Source organism: Chelmon rostratus, chromosome 20 (genome assembly GCF_017976325.1).
Source record: "Chelmon rostratus isolate fCheRos1 chromosome 20, fCheRos1.pri, whole genome shotgun sequence".
In the NCBI taxonomy this organism is placed as follows: domain Eukaryota; kingdom Metazoa; phylum Chordata; class Actinopteri; order Chaetodontiformes; family Chaetodontidae; genus Chelmon; species Chelmon rostratus.
Genome location: NC_055677.1, coordinates 14,545,350 through 14,561,795, shown reverse-complemented (window position 1 = coordinate 14,561,795; position 16,446 = coordinate 14,545,350). Strand labels below are relative to the sequence as shown.

Here is a 16,446-nt window from a genome sequence, read left to right as displayed (position 1 = left end):
GAGTTCAGCTGCTTATTGCGAGGAGCAATCGTCAGGGGAGGCTTAAACTCAATTACTGTAGCCGTTCAGAATGGGAAAAAAAATACTAAGACCAAAAAAAATAACAGAAAGAAAAAAAAAACACCCGGATGTATCAAGCAGTGAATAAAAAATTAAAAGATCTGAATAAAAATCGAGATGAAGCGTATCAAATATTTATTTTTTTTCTGGGCAACAAAGGACTATAATACATTGACAGGCATGGGAACTATTGCCAGCACATGTCTATACAATACAGCTAAAACCGCCTCCAATTTTGGACATTATCGGACATAACAAGATATCAGGTGGTCCCAAAAAAATGTTTTTGTTTTTTTTTTTTGAATGTCTTCCAACATTTAAAAAAAAAAAAAGACAATATTCCATTTATTGCTTTTATGGTGCTTCAAGGAGAGAACAAGAGGTGAAACGTATTCTGATTGGCACAACACATAAAAGCTTGTATAAAAACGAAAATAGAAACACAAAAAAAAAAAAACAGTTCTCCTCAGGGTCTCACTTATGCTCTGTCTCAAATAAAAAAAACTGAATAAGGATGATATATAGAGAGAGAAATGGAAGTTTATTTCTATTAAATTTGTTCACTTGCTTCAATGTCGCCTCAACATGCTACAAGAGGGCTGAATTGAAATATCCCAGAGAAATAAAAAATACCCCAAACTTCTGTTTTCTAAGAACCATAAAATCACATGAAGAACTAACCGAATATTCAAACCCACTAAAACAGGAGGCACCAGATAAATAAAAAAAGAAGTTTCAACAGACGCACCATATTTACAATTCCCATTAAATTACACATAAATAAATATATACATACATGAACACTGATTCCCTTATATAACCGTGAATCGTGTTGAAATTTCAAAAAGTTCAAGTTGGTCGCTTGGAGAGAGAGTGAGAGTCTACAACTGAAGTCATGACATGGAGCTCTGTGGAATTTCTCTTTGTTTTTCAAGTTTATTATTCACAATACTGATAAGAATTCATCCTCTTTTAGCTTCGTTTTTGTCACAATCGTAAAATTGAGATATAGAGGGGTCGCTGGATTTCAGTCCATTCGTTGCAGCTCATAAAAAATAAGGGGAGTACATAAAAAGTCCTCTGGCTGAGGCAGTACACCTTTTCCTCGCCCTGGAGCTGTTCCTCTGCAGCCTTTTTTCTTTTCTTTTCTTTTCTTTTTTTAAATAACATTTCGTATGGTTCAGGTGTTGGAAGAAGAAGAAGAAGAAGATTCTTGCGTCGTTTTCCCCGTGAATCCAAAGTGGGATGTAAAAACAAAACATGTAAAACCGCGCAAGATCAGGAAGTGGCACGTTTAACTTTATCAATAGTATTTATAAGGTATTTATAATATTTATATTGGAAGGGTGGGGGCCGGGGCGAGGCGGAGGGGTGTGGGTCGGTGTAGAAGGGGGGCCCTGGGGTTCGGCCCCGGGTGAAGGTGGGATGGAAACATCACTTTCTGTGCTTCTCGTCTTTGTCTCCGCCTTTAGTGCCGTTATCTGAGTGACTGTTGGGGTTGTTGTTGAGGTACATTTTGTCCATGGCTTTGATAGCCTCGGTCAGATAGTTCTGCAGGGCCGTGACGGCCGCGCACAGCGCCGGGGTCCCGAAACCGTGCGAAATTAGACTGAAGTGGGTCAAACAGCTCTGGATTCCCGGTTCAAGAATGGGCTGCGGCCGTGAGTTTCCCAGCGGCGAGCGGTCCTGGGACAGCAGGTCTGTGAACTCTTTGCAGACTTGCCTAAAACAGAGAGAGCGACGTGTTAATGACCGAAATCCCTGCGTGCATTTTAATACCCTAATAAATAAATGAATAAAACTGGGCACACTACAAAAAATAAATAAATAATAATCAGCCAGCCCTGCAGGGGTGGGTGGGTGGTTGGGTGGAGGTGGGCTGGGTTGTAAATTCTAAATGATCTTAAAGCGAGTGAGAAGTGACCAGTCACAGAGGTGGAACAAGTTCTCCCGTTTCTCCTCGCAGATCAACTTATTTCAGCCAGTTCTGCAGCTTTTATGAGTGGACAGAAACTGCGCGCCTCGATCTGCTTTTGTTTCCAGGAATTAACACTTGGCTGGAGAAAATGTCCCGCAGCTACAAAACAGGTGTGTAAATCTGTGAGCTCGGTGGCGGGATACTCTGCGTTTATTAAAAATACATTCTGAAGAGAAAACACGACTCCAAGTGACGTGACGATGCTAAACGATTTTGTTTTTTGTTTTGTTTTGTTTTTTCAGAGCAAACTTTGAACTCACAATACAGTGAAACGAATTCACGCTTTTATTCACCCTCATCTTCATCACCTCACTGATATGCAGCGCGCTAAGAATTCATGTAAAATATTTCTATAAGCTAAACCGTGCTCTTCCAGTAAAAGGTGAGCCACTCTCCATTGCATGATATTGCTATTTTAATAACGCTCAAACCCCCTCTAAGAAGCGCTTATAGCTGATAGCTGCTTCATCACAAGCGGCAGGCATCGATATCAAATGCAGGCTGCTGCGCCTTAAAGGAATGCCCATGTCTGAGTTAAGCACCAAAACCCAACACCAATGGTAGCGCTGGATGAGAACCAGCTATGTGTCAGTGTCACTGAAATCACAGGGCGAGCTAAATGCTGCTGTGCGTGTGGATGAGGGAGAGGCCCAGTCAACAAAGCAGCAGCAGCACACTGAAGTGCACTGTTTTAATTAGGGCCTGCAGTTCATAACATTGCGCTTAAATGAAAGGAAAAGAAGAGTCTGATTAAAAATCCTTAATTGGCTCAGGTGTTCAGTGACGTCTGAGCGTGTGCGTCTGCAAATGAAATGTTTATGGATTAATTTTAGCCTGGCTAATGGAGTCAGTGGGCTGATAGTGACATGGAGCAACGATGACAAAGGTTTTTTTTATCATCTGGCATTTGCATTTAGGATTGTTCCAACGACACATGACAATATCAAACTTGTAAGAAGTGTGAAAAGTGGGGTTTAATAAATGCGTGTGTGTTTGCAAACTGTCACACGCGGTGGCACAGGACGGGATGCATTCGGTGTGACACTGAAATGTGATAATAGCACTTACTTCGTGGCCAATAGCATGTTTTTTCTTTGGACTTGTTCGTTTGGGTCGGAATGCTGACGGTTTACATATTCAGCTACTGCCTTGGCTGGAAACTCGGTCTCGCACACGTAACCAAAATCCCTGGCAAGATGCACCGCTTCGCCTGAGAAGGAAGAAGAAGAAGAAGAGGGGGAAAATGAGGCGGAGTTTGGTGTTTGCTTGTTGAAATACGGTCCCATCAGATGCAGCCTCCCCGCTCGGAAGAACACGTGATCCGGCCTGAACGCAGCGTCCAACTCTGTTTACGCGCGCGGGCAGCGGGGGTCAAGCACCTGCGCCTTCCCAACACCGCTAATGGTGATGATGATAATAATAATGGGCTGGAAATAATCATAATAAAGCGGCCCTGCGAGCTGCCAATACACGTCAAGCTCTCTCCTTCTAGCCGTGAGAACGGTTAAATATGGAGGAGAAACAATAAGTGGATATGAAATATAGACGGAGCGTCATGCTTAGCACCATGTCATCGATTACCAATGCCTGCGCATTATTTAAAGTCCAGCAGATCACACAGGCATGGGGAAGCAATTTTAAAGGGCTATGCCTAAATCTCACTTTCTCTTTACATACTTCAGCTGTGAGAATCGCAGGTTTCAGGCCGTCCGAGCCTGCAGCTCGCCTCTCTTGTTTGGTTGACTTTTTTTTTTTTCTCTCCCCCCTCCAAGTCTTTGGTTTTAATTTCCTGAAGCAGTTGAGTTTTTATGCGGGGCTTCCTGCCCATAAGCCTCTGCTCCGGAAGAACGCATGCGCCAATTAGCATCAAAGCTCAAGTCCAGTAAACTCGTTTCCATAAAATGGAGCGGATCATAAACAATGACAGCGCTTCAGAACACGCAGTGTCCCTGCACTAAATAACCGGCTGCCATCCGCCCCTCCACCCGCCCTCAAGTGCCACCATCCTCCTGCTCCCCAGAATCATACATTTCTCCAGGCTCATTACAATACAGCGCCGAATTTCTCCGAAGCACAATGAACGTTGCATTCGGCCCTCTTCTGCAATAATGATTAACAGAGACCAATGAACCATCGCAGGCTTTCACCTTTGGAAACCCACTGCGCACCAAATACCACTGCACTGAATAATCAGGTTCAACTCTGCAGGCAAAATGGATTTATCCGCGTAAAAGGCATCTTTTCAGCGCGCCATAATTGACTAATTTATTCTTTAATAGGCCCCAAACATATAGCTCCCAATAGGTCAGCGCCATGCCATTTGCATGCAGCAAAACTCTTCAGTGAAAACCAAAGCACGGCAAGCTATTAACGACAGAATTAAGTCGCCATTAAAACTCAGCCCTACGCTGCCATATCCCAGGCCTGTATTAATGTTTGAAACAATGCAGGGTTAATAAATCAATCGACTTCTCATCCATGGGGTGAAACAGCTCAGCGGTGCCCAATAAACAAGCAGCACTCAATAATTAACTGGACTTCAACACAAATTCATCCAGTGTATAAACTAGGCCAGCCGTGGACCTGCAAGTGTGCCCCTGCAAGCGGAGGCCAACGCTGCAAAGCCACTAGAATTACCAGCACCACTCTCTCTCTCTCTCTCTCTCTCTCTCACACACACACACACACACACACACACACACACATACACACAAACACACATCCTTCATGCTTTATTACTTGCGAGGCAAAGTCGGTCCACATTACACGGATGAGCGCATATGCTGATTTCCAACACAGAGAAAGAAAGAGAGAGAGGTGGGGGGGACTCCCAGTTTGCAAGCACCTGATATCGCGGGAGCAACAAGAGCTGGGAACGTGATTTACGGCACCCGACTTACCTTCGACTAGTGACGTCAGCAAGGTGACGTTGGCTGCCTTGCGTCTGCCCGCAGGTAGATTCAAGCCGATTTTATCCAGCTTCTCCCGTAAGGACCTCCCTCCGTTCTTAGACTTGGCCCTGTGGCAGCAAAACAAAAGCAGAAATTCAAACATCTGAAATGTGCGACGTGCAGCGGAGCATTTCAGGAGCAGGCTCGGAGGCAAAAGGCACCTGCGCGTCGTCGAGTAATTTTAATGATCGCGCCCCAACACTTTGGGATATTTTGATGACGCGTCCTAGGATGCGCCTCCGATGTTTGGAGCATCGTGTAAACATTTATCAGTCAGCAAACGTGGCTTTTCTTTCCCTCCACTAATTAAAAGGTGAATGGGCTGGATTTGGCTGGCTGCACCCTCCACTATACATCCCTAAGACAAGCTATAAATAATACTAAAGGAGCCCGGCCTTTTTTTCTCCAGCAGACAAATACTGTACAAAATGAATAAATAAAGCCCTACTTAATAGGCAGCACTATTACTGGCTGCGTGTCTGCAGCACTTCAGTAGACAGTTCACTGGAGACCAATGTTTTCATGTGTAATGCCTTCACTGGGCCTATAGAGCTGGGGTTGAAACAGACTAGGCCTACATTAATTTGAGTGAGAGAGAGAGAGAGAGAGAGAGAGAGAGAGATCCAGTGCGCTAGGGAAGTTAATATGGAATTTAACAGACCCCTCCTGCTTTAAATGCAGGAGCTAGGTGTCATGGTTGGTCGATTTTAATTATTCTTGCTACAGAGAGGAGAGAGAGAGGGAGGGAGAGAGAAAGAGAGATGCACGCACACAGAGAGAATGGGCTGGAGTGAGAGAGCTCAGACGCGCGCACGCAGACGCAAACACGCACACACACAGGTAGCTACACAGAGAGACGTTTGCAGCTTTTCAGCCAGACTCACCTCCTCAGCACCCCGCCCAGCAGAGAGGCGTTGAGGCACTCGGGCGGCGAGAGGCGTCTCTGCACCTCCGCCACCGTGACCTTGTACTTTGATGTGGAGCTGAGGAGGGACAGTCGACCCGGAACCGAGCAGAACACCTCGTTGGGGTTTACCACCCCTCCGAAAAGACCGTCCTTATTTACGGGAATGGCGGAGATGTTGTTGTTCTTGGATAAAGACACTGGACCTAGCAAGGGGGGGAGAGAGAGAGGGGGAGGTGGGGGGGGGGGGGGGGTTTGGGGGGGGGGGGGGGGGGGGGGGGGGGGGAAGAAAGAGAGAGGCAGAGAGAGAGAGAGCGAGAGAGAGAGAGACCGTGCTCAGTGAATTTCATGCAATGCAGAGCCTTAACTAAATGAGAAGGGGGGATTTAGGCCCCGGATTTAGAGTTTAGCACCACATGTGTACACTTTCAGCAGCAAAGACATGCAGAGAAAAGAGACTAATAGAGGCCTATACATGGTAATATAATAATAATAATAATGATAATAATAATAATAATAATGTGTGTGTGTGTGTGTGTGTGTCAGCTTGATGTGTAAGATATTCAGAATATTTCCACTCATCTGCTCTTTACCAAAAAAAAAACAAAAAAAAAAAAAACACCTCGCTCAACATTTCTGTGTCCAGATCTCAGCAGCAGACAGCGAGGATAGATCTCCACTATCTGCGCGCTCGCACAGGCTACTTCTGCGTTCGCCACGCCGCGGATCGACCCTGCACAAAGCAGCCAAACCAACCGAGAGATCTGGTAAAGTCTACCTATTTTGACATATCCTCGGTATCCAGCAAAACACCGTCGCCCGTGTGTGATTTCACACCGAGGGAGGAGGGAGGGGGACTCAGCACTACTGGGCTTTACACCGTTTTGGTGCGCAGTAACCGGAGACAAAGGGGACTGTGCGCCTTTGGATAGATCACTTGTGACATTAATGGCTCAGGGGAGCCTAATAGAGACAATAGGAGTTAAACGAACTCTTGAGATTACTAATATAAGAAGCCAATTATCATGTTGATACGCAGATAGACGGGCTCAAAAAGGAAAGAATGGAAAAAAGACAGAAAAGGAGAGAAAGAAAGAAAGAAAAATCGCTCCATATCTTATCTAGTGAGCTCTAATTTGATCTGACGAAACGCTTCAAAACCTGGCCATGAAAAAAGGCCTCATCATGACGCACCTTTGAGGATATAAACCAGCCTGATTTTTTCACAGCAAATAAACAAAAATTATATTAAAGCACTAAACAACAACATCAACAAGCCAGTGTGTGATTTTAGCCGAGTTTTGACTCCCTCCCCAAACGGCGGACTATCATCCTGCGCACACCAGGCCCGGGCTCCATCCAGAGGCGCCAGCATCCATGTTCAATGTGACCGTGCGGCGTGATTGCAGCTTTTTTTCACCGTTGAAGTGCCAGGATCGTCTACGGGCCTGTATCTTTGCCCATCAATAGTACGGGCCTACAAAGCCCACCAGCTCTACTCATCTCACCGCTGCTCTGAAACGCTGACAGTAAATTCCATCAGCGAGCGGGGGAAAAAAAGGTGCAGCCAGTTTGATGCACTTGGAAAGCATGTAATGAAAAATAGGCTATACCGCGTATTAGGATCAGTCAGGCATTACCGCATTGCATCGAGTTCTCTGGAGCAGAATGGTGGATTGCGTGTGTGCGTGTGTGTGTGTGTGTGTGTGTGCGTGTGTGTGCAGCTTGCAGAAACATGCATGATATCTCGGAGGAAATTGCTTACCTTTTTTAATTACAGTCTGGTCGGGAATGTGAATTCCTTGATCCTCAACAGGCTGTGACACAAATGCAAAAAAAAAAAAAAGAAAGAAAGAAAGAAAAAAGAAAGGAAAAAGGGACAATTTTAGCACAAAGGCACGAAAATATCAGGCTCACTCCGGCGTCGGTGAATGAGACGCCGTGCACGAACAAAGCCTGACACAATTAGCCACAATCACCCAACATGGAGGCTCTCGAGGCCTATACCTGTTATTATTGTCCACGCGTGTTTTTCAGCGGGTCGCACCAATGGACGCGTGACACCAGATCACAAACCCAGACTTAAATAACGAAGCTGTGTCGCCCCATAATCCTGACCTAATTTCGCCCTCAGATTGGCTCTACTCACAAGGAAACTTCTAATCTAGATTGGATAGTAATTACGGCATCGTAGCCTATTAAAGGCCTATGAACTAATTAGTGGATTATTGGTGTTTGTTTCTGATTAAAAACTGGGAGGAATACTCCAAATAAGAATGGGGGTTATTGTCAATTTTAGCGCACATTAATCACGCATCTTCAGCCATTACCTAAACCCAGTCCAGCAAACTCCATTCTCCCGTGAGTGTGCATGAAATGTGCTGCAGTGTTATTGTTCGCAAAGAACGGCGAGATTCATCTCTTTTCAGAAAAGACGAATAAATCAAATAAAGTCATGGGGACATGAGGAAAACCTCGTGGCAACACTTCTTTTAATCTATCTCATTTAATTCGATTGAAGCGATCATCTTCAGGAAAAAACACATGGAATTAAACTGTGCTGGCAACTAACAGAGTTTTTCTAAAGTATATTTCATAAATGGAATTAATGGTGTGAAGCTGTGCTGTTTTTCTTTTTAGTTTTCAAAATAATCTTGACAACACTGAAAACGTTTTTTCATGCGATGTTTTAGGGCGGTAAAAAAATATGGCTGCTTTAAGAGACTAATTTAATACGTGTCACCCTTCATCAAACAGCAGCAATAATAAAAACACTTTTACTAATCCCCTTATATTTTTTAAATCAATAGTAATTATGAAAGGTGGCGTCCTTGGTAATATTAATTCTGTTATCTATTAATAGAATAAAAATAACCCAATTACCACCATCAAGGGTGTTAATGATTAAATTAGTTTTAAAATATAGTCTTCCTGTGCAACAGTGCCTGCAGTTAATAATGGCAGTAACATCCTCTTATTTTTAAACAGAGTCAGTCGACAAAAAGAGAAGCGCAGGTAAAAGGTGCCTCACCTGAACATCTTCTAAAGAGTGAGGTATTCCATGGACAGGGATAGAGTCCGACAGTCCCGTGTCGATGCCGTGGCCGGACGGTAGGAGCACTTCCCTGCGGTACTCCCGGCACAGCTGGTGGGGCAGGCTGCGGTGCTGGTGCAGCAGGCCGCTCTCCTGACCCTGCCTCTGGCCCGGCCAGCCCGGGTGCTGCGGCTGCGGCTGGGCGTGCAGGGAGTTGATGGAGTACGGGTCGTTGACGTGCGAGTAAGGGTCCTGAGACTGCGGGTAGATGGGCTGGTAGGGCGGGGGGAAGTACGGGGGCTGGAAGTCCGAGTTCGGTGTGTGGGAGAGCGGAGGGGCGCTCGTATAGGGACTCTGGCCCACGCCGCCCAACTGAGGTAGCCTGGCTGTCCCATTGCTGGTGCCGTCATGACGGTCCTGCCAGGGGGGGGACAGAAAGACATGTGTGTTTTAGCCTATATACGTTTTTAAAAAGACACAAGCATAAATAAACGTATTTTCCCCTCTTTGTCTTAACTGCAGGATGCTCTGCGGGCTTACGATGGGCCATTATCAAATATGGCCTGAGTGGATGACAGGAATTAGACCAAGTGTGGAATCTAGATTAAATTAAAATCATTTGTGCTGATCGATTTTTAAAAACAAAGACAACACCTCAACACACCGACTCCTTGTCCGCAAAGTTCTACAAATAAAACGGCGTGATAATAAATCGCCAAAAGTAGATAATAAAATGAAACATCGAAATTCCGGAGGTGGGAATGAGCGAGCCTCGCGTTATTTCAGCATTTTTCCAAGGTGTCCCGCAGCTTTTCAGCATGCAAGCTTTACAAAACATCATTCAAGGCTGGGGGGAAAAAAAGATTATAACAAAACCTGATATGCAAACAAATTCGCAGACACGGTGAGGCTCCAGCAACTTACCATCGCGGAAAAACTGTGCACTAACATCTTTTTTTGTTTTTTTTGGTGCGAGTCGAGAAAAGATAAATCAGTTCAAAAACACTTGGAGTGTTTGAGGGGGCGAGCGAAGGGAATTAAACCAGCAAAACAAAACAAAAAAAAATTGAGCCCCCAGAAAAGAATCTTGTCTCCTGAAAGATCACGATGGCCCCGGCGGTCAGATGTGTGCCACAGCAGCAGGACGATAATCCATCAGAAATAAATGATTAGATCCCCGCTGCCCTTCATCTGGGTCTAAAAACGCAGATATTCGGCGGTGCTGGCGGATTCGGGAGGAAAAGTTTCTCTCGGCGAGCCCTCTTTTTCTCCCTGCTCTCCTGGTTTCTATCACAGTGCTGCCGTCCCCTCGCTTGAGCTCATATTAGCAAAAGAGCCGCTTCTTCGTCTCCCCCTTGGACTCCTAATAGAACGCGTTCATGACTATTAATATTACAGGAATACTTAATAATAAGGAAAGAATGGTCGGAAATCGGGCGTGAAGCGAGAGGACGCAACTCAAGGCAGGAGTCTGCGCTTAAATGACGTCCATTGAAAGGAGGAATCAGTATATCTAATCAGAGATGGGGAGAGAGAGAGGGAGAGAGAAAGAGGGAGTGAGAGACTGTGGAGGGAGTGGAGAGAGAGAGAGACAAAAAGAGGGACATTCACTCTCGTCTGACGAATCAGAGAGAGAGGGAGGAGGGGGAGGGGGGCGTTTTAAAAGGGTCCCAGGGCCAAAGCGCAAAAGTGAAAGAAAGACATAGGAATGGAGGGAGGTGGACCACAGGCAGGAGAAGAAGAAGCCATGGAAGGAAACAATGTGCACCTCTGAACTAGGTGAAAATCCAGCAGACGACGCTATGGGCATTCCGAGCGGCTCGTTTCTACCACTCGTCCCTTTGTTTTCCACCTCAGACTCCGACAGCGAGCTCTCCTCCATGGGTCTCCTTCTCTGTCACCGCCGAATTAATCCACCGGTTCCTCCTCGCCTCCAGAACCCAGAGTTACGCCGACTAACTTTAATACTTTGACCCGGAAAGACGGAGAAAAATAATAAATTCCCACAGTCTATGATAGGGCCGCGCGGATCCGGCGCGCTAACCAACTTTTACGCGCGGCTAAAAGAGCTCCACTCCCCCTTCCTGCCTAATCACGCATTTCAAAATTACGAAACAACAGGCTGCGACCGGATTTCGATTGCAAATTTCATTTCTCTTTCTGCGTCGATGCCAGCGAGAAAACATTTGCCTGCCGATTAAAATAATGACCGCGGCGTGAACACGGAGGTGGCCAGCCTGTGTTTTCCTGTTCCCGGCCGTCCCTGTCCTCCCAGGACGCGGGCGAAAACACGTCCGACTGGCTTCTCCACTCCTAAACAAGTCCCTGACATTACTGCCAAACTTTGTCTGTGCCCATAACAACACTGACACACACACAGGCGCGATCTAACGGCGCAAAGTGCACAGATATTAAAACTGAAGGGTAAACGTCCATGTCGTTTAAGCAGGGAATAAAGCAGGCTGTGTCAGCGCTCACAACTGCTATTTTAAAGTGTCTTATGTTTTCACTAAATGCATGCTAAGTGTATATCACCACTTTAATGCTTCCACGTGTCGTTTAATATTTGAATATATTTTTAACGTGAATTTACAGAGAAAAAAAATAAATCACAGGTGTCATTTTGCTCATGCAACTAATATATTAATATATTTCAAATAAAATATATTTAAAGCACGGATGTTATCACCACAATGCCATATGATAATGATAATAATAATAACAGTGCTATTATCATTATTATAATTGTTCTCACTATTGGAATTATTATTATAATTATTATTATTCTCAAATTTTACTCCACTCAAATATCTAAAAAAAAAAAAAAGAAGAATCTATATAATTAATAAAAGACAGGGATCTATTCATCCTGCAGTTGAATTGCATGTGTTCACTAACAGCTGTCAAAAGAATGACATATTTGGATCAAAACAATACATCACAGCCCTAAAATAATTATCTTTTTTTTAAAAAAAATGTAATTAAATCAAACAAATCAAAGATGAGCCCCTTACCTCGCAATCTTCATATTTAATGTTATCAGTTAACTTCCAAAGCATTTTCATGGGTTGCTGAGGTGGATATTGAGTATAGGTATCGCCTTAGTCTTGTTTTCACTCAGTGAATTGTGCTCCCCGCTCAGAAAAACTACTTTTATTGAAGCTGTGGGCTGCTGTCTGTCTTGCGCTCTGAGGTCTCCCTCTAATGGTGGAAGTGAAGGGCTGGAGCAGCTCTGTAATAACACTGGCACAGGGCCTCATTAGCATATCAACAGCCGTTTGATTCCCCCCCATCTGCTCGCACACAACACCAATGGACAGCGCACAGGTAAAAACTAAGACAGCAAGACGCTACACACGCTTACTATTTCTACTGCTCATTGAGGTGTGTGTGTGTGTGTGTGTGTGTGTGTGTGTGTGTTGAGGGGTGGGTATAGTCATGCATGGGGACCTGCATGCACCTGGGACGGTTTCTACTTTAATTTTACACGTCTTTCTGATGTTGGAGAAAAGCAAAGCAGACTCCAAAAAATGCTATTTTAACTAGGGGAATTTGAATCAGTTGATTTGCTGTTAAATAACTTTATTTTATTTTATTTTTTTGCTTAACTCTGTCCTGCTCAAGCCTTATTGATTGATTTTCCAGGGCTGGACGTGAAAGCAGCGTGCCTATGCAAACACGACCCTGTCACACACTTTATTCAGCACCCACGATTTTTTTTAAACTCCCAAACTGTTATTTTAATCCCATTGAGAGCGGAGACCTTGGGAGGCTATTCTTTCAATGTTATGTTAAAAAGGTGAGCCATTCGATGCGGCTCTACAGGTCCACTGACTACCTGTAAGGGCGCAGGGCTTTGGGGGAATGTAAATAATTAACACAACAACGTGGCCTTGTTTCATGTGAATGCCCGGCCAGGAGAGCCTGGCTCTGCCCTGTCGCCGGCCGAGCCTTCACCTCAGCAGGTCCCGGGTCAACAGACGGGTCGCCAGCTCTTTAAGGCGTTGGCCCCATCTCGTTTTAAACCCTGGATTACCATTTTCGGTGGAGCCATTTTTTTAAACAAGCATTTGTTATGAATGAGAAAGGAGCGATGAAACTGGCTGACAATGACAGCCATGCATGCGAGTGTCTGTCTGGAGGTCTGGCCTGGTTGCCTGCACTGGTGATCGGTGGGTTTAAGGAGCGAAACCAACGTGTTTTTGTTTGAGGAGAGATCTCAGGTCGCCTGTTAAATCCTCCCCAGCTCACAAAACAAGGCCAGCTTTTCAGCGGAGCCCGGACAACGTGTAGCCAGGCTCTACAGAAAGTCTAGCCTGGGATGTTAAGTTTAAAACGTGTAATCTGGATTTGGAGCAGCTATAAATATACAGTATGGAAGTCCATTTAGAAAAAGTTCCATTTATCTCCAAGGCGCAACGACACTGTTTAGAATAAAGGCTGGGTTCTGTCAACACATCAGCTCATGTCTAATTTATGATCGAACACATCTGTACGCAATCTGAAATGCAGTCCTCGGCACATGCGATCAAAGTGTGCAGGTTTTCACATCAAAACAACGAGGTGCGCAATTTGACATTGCCGCAACAGAGAGCTCCCAAAATAAAATATCTGTAACTTCTTCGTATGATCTGCTGGCGGATAAAAGCCACAAGCGTCTAGATTACACAGGAGTGCTGGAGCACACTGCCTTCACAAAAAGATTTCACGGTGCCTGTGCAGCCTCATCCTACAACAAGTCGACACTTTGACACTTTTCAAGGATTTTCACAGGCGTCTCTTTGTCTTAAAGTAAGCACCACATACCTGCCATTCCCCCATTTTGCCCATAATTGACATTCTTTGTCTTCTGCTGCCTTTGGTGGGTTTTTTTCTCTTTTTGTCCTTTTTTTATATTTTGGTCGATCCGGTGCGTGTCTATCTCATTGAGCCTTCGGTCCCAAAGTAAACCTTTACTTTTCACCTGGACCGGATCGCCTCACCTGGCCATAAAAAACTGTGCTGGGGCCACCTGGTGACGCATGCGCACTGCTGCGGGTGTGGGCGAGAAAGGAGACGCTACCTGAGCAGAAGTGAAGCTGTATGTTTCGGTGGTGGATCGGTCTCAACTGTCAAACTTCAGTATCTCGTGACAATGAAGTGAGTTTTCCTGAAGCAGTAATGATAAAAGACAAAATAAAAAATTTACTTCCAAGAAGATTCTGTGACATACAGTCACAGCCGCTGCTGATATTATTTTAAAATAACCAATGTTAAATAAATTTGCAGGAAAGTTTCCGTTTAAGATTTAACCACATAAAAACCATATTTTATATAGAGTGGCAATTCCTTTGCGTCAGGTCAAATTACATTAAAAAAAATGAATTTTGTTTCTCAAAAGTAAGAAAAGTGTGTTGTGCACATTAAAAGCAAACTAACCTCTGGTGTGGTTTTACGATCTCTTTAACTCATGGTAAATAATAATAATAATAATAATAATAATAATTAATAAAGATGACTAATTATTACGCTACAACTGCCAGAAATGTAACTTGCATGGAGCGAAACAGACAAGAAAAATGGGTAAATTATATGTTCAACTGACATAAAAGTTGAAATAAATAAATAAATCATGTTCGTCCTATGGCTCAATTAACCTCTCCGCTTGTTTCTCCGCCGTTCGGTCTCAGAAAACATGAACTCTCACCGCAAATGAAACTGTGTCAAGTTAAAAACTTGAAGGTTAACTGCCAACATCATTACCTCTACACAGAAAAGCTACCCAGCTATTGTGAGGCTCATTATTTATTTATCCACTGTTTATTTCTAATACATACTTATGTAGACCCCTCCGGCCAAGAGCGAATGAGCCCCCCTCCCTATGCCTTCCAAGCGCACACACACCAACACACACACACAGACAGAGAGAGGAGAGCAACACGTGCGCACACATAGGTGATAACGGTCAAAGCTTTAGTACAAAAATCCCTTCTTCTCCTCCTTCGAGCTCCTGATGGAGCACACACACGCAGCCTGCACGCGGGACGTTGCGGTGCACGTCGCAGGCAGACAGCATCATGACACTACCCCACTACATCCACATTAACCACATTTAATTCATGCAGTGAGAATATTGGGAAAACTTTTTCAGGAAAACACTCTTTATTTTTGCATTTTCCCCCAATAAATCCTTTATATGCGTTTATTTCTTTTTCATTTCTTTTTTTTTTTTTTTGCGATTCCATATTTCCACATAAAATCTATAGATTTTTTTTCTTTTTTTTCAGGCGTTAATATTTAAAACAAGCCTTCTTGTTTGACTTCAAAGGCGAACACGTTTTAACTGCACACACAATACCTGCAGCTATGTAGACCTCACCAGGACTGGACAAAAGAGAGGGAGGTGGGGGTGGGGTGGGGAGGGTTGGAGGCGGGGGGAGGGGGGGGGGGGGATCAGAAGTATTGTTTGGGGCTCTGCACACTAAGGGAGGAGTAAGTTTTAAAGCAGAGCTGTCTGAGAGTGTGTTACTCTCAGACAAGAGCGGGGTCCCCTTTGAATATCTGCTCTGTTTGTCTAGGGCTTGGTTTCAACCACTTCCACCATCGCACCGGGCCCCCGGCAACGTTCAGTTTCCTAAAATTGCGACCTGGGTGTAATAGTGGTCGGCAACGGCTGCACCTCAGGCACTTTGTGCAGCCATTATTATTATAATTGTTATTATTATTATTATTATTATTATTATTATTATTATTATTATTATTATTATTATTATTATTTGTTGTGTGTTTGGTCTGTGTCTTATTCAAAAACTGAAAATTGCTGAGACATGAACAGAACTTAGTGCGTAATTTACGCACGTCTCCTTGCCAAAAATGTTGCGAAACACTCCTCGTTCTTTTGTAATATTGATCGGTGAAGGGACTAATTCCTTGCTTCCCCCAAGTTATAGAGAAGTTGGATAATCATCTTCGACAAAATGCCCAGTTTGATTCGCAACAAAGATTTCTGGCTGCACACTCGCACCAGCTGGACGTGCCTAACTAGTGAAGACAGCAAGTATCCCGTCACCGGCACTCAAGGTTCAGAAGCCCCACAGCTCCGTGATATTCATGACACTGGTGTCTGAACGGGAGGGTTTCAGGCCCGTTGTATGAGGCGCTGCTCCTGAAGGAAGATAAATTGTATTCTAGCGCCACCTTGCTTTAGGAGAAGAGCGAGCCGCCAGTGGATTTAAGACAATATTGCGGGTAATTGAAACCAAATGAGAATGTGTGCGCAGTGAGCATTCCAGTAAGTGAGACTGCCAAACCGATGCCAGTTAAAAAGCAGGTGGTCAGACGGAATATAGGGAGAAAAAGTGAAATATAAAATGTGGCCACGGGACAAAATCCAGGCAGATGTCGAGTTTGTTCATCGTTTGGTCATAACCTAACTTTTTTCTGAAGCCCTCTTCACTACTTCTTTAATCCACATGTCCTTCTTCATGAACTTTAATCAAACTCCCAAGAATAGATCTGCCAATTTTCATGATAATCTCTT

At 44.4% G+C, this 16,446-nt stretch overlaps 1 protein-coding gene across 3 annotated transcripts; it reads right to left on the bottom strand.

Moving 5' to 3' along the window:
• Window positions 1–178: 178 nt before the first annotated feature.
• On the bottom strand, window positions 179–11,194 carry tfap2a (transcription factor AP-2 alpha). 3 transcript variants are annotated; one of them, XM_041961720.1, is made up of 7 exons: window positions 9,852–11,194; window positions 8,925–9,344; window positions 7,659–7,710; window positions 5,874–6,099; window positions 4,939–5,057; window positions 3,107–3,248; window positions 179–1,783 (listed from the first exon to the last, which is right to left on the bottom strand). In XM_041961720.1, the coding sequence occupies exons 1-7, from the start codon at window positions 9,876–9,878 to the stop codon at window positions 1,495–1,497; spliced, it is 1,275 nt and encodes a 424-aa protein (XP_041817654.1). In that variant the 5' UTR covers window positions 9,879–11,194; the 3' UTR covers window positions 179–1,494. The 3 variants fall into 3 exon arrangements, with proteins under 3 accessions (XP_041817654.1, XP_041817652.1, XP_041817653.1); XM_041961718.1 differs by having other exon boundaries at window positions 10,696–11,194; XM_041961719.1 differs by having other exon boundaries at window positions 5,874–6,093; window positions 10,696–11,194.
• Between the last annotated feature and the right edge of the window lie 5,252 nt (window positions 11,195–16,446).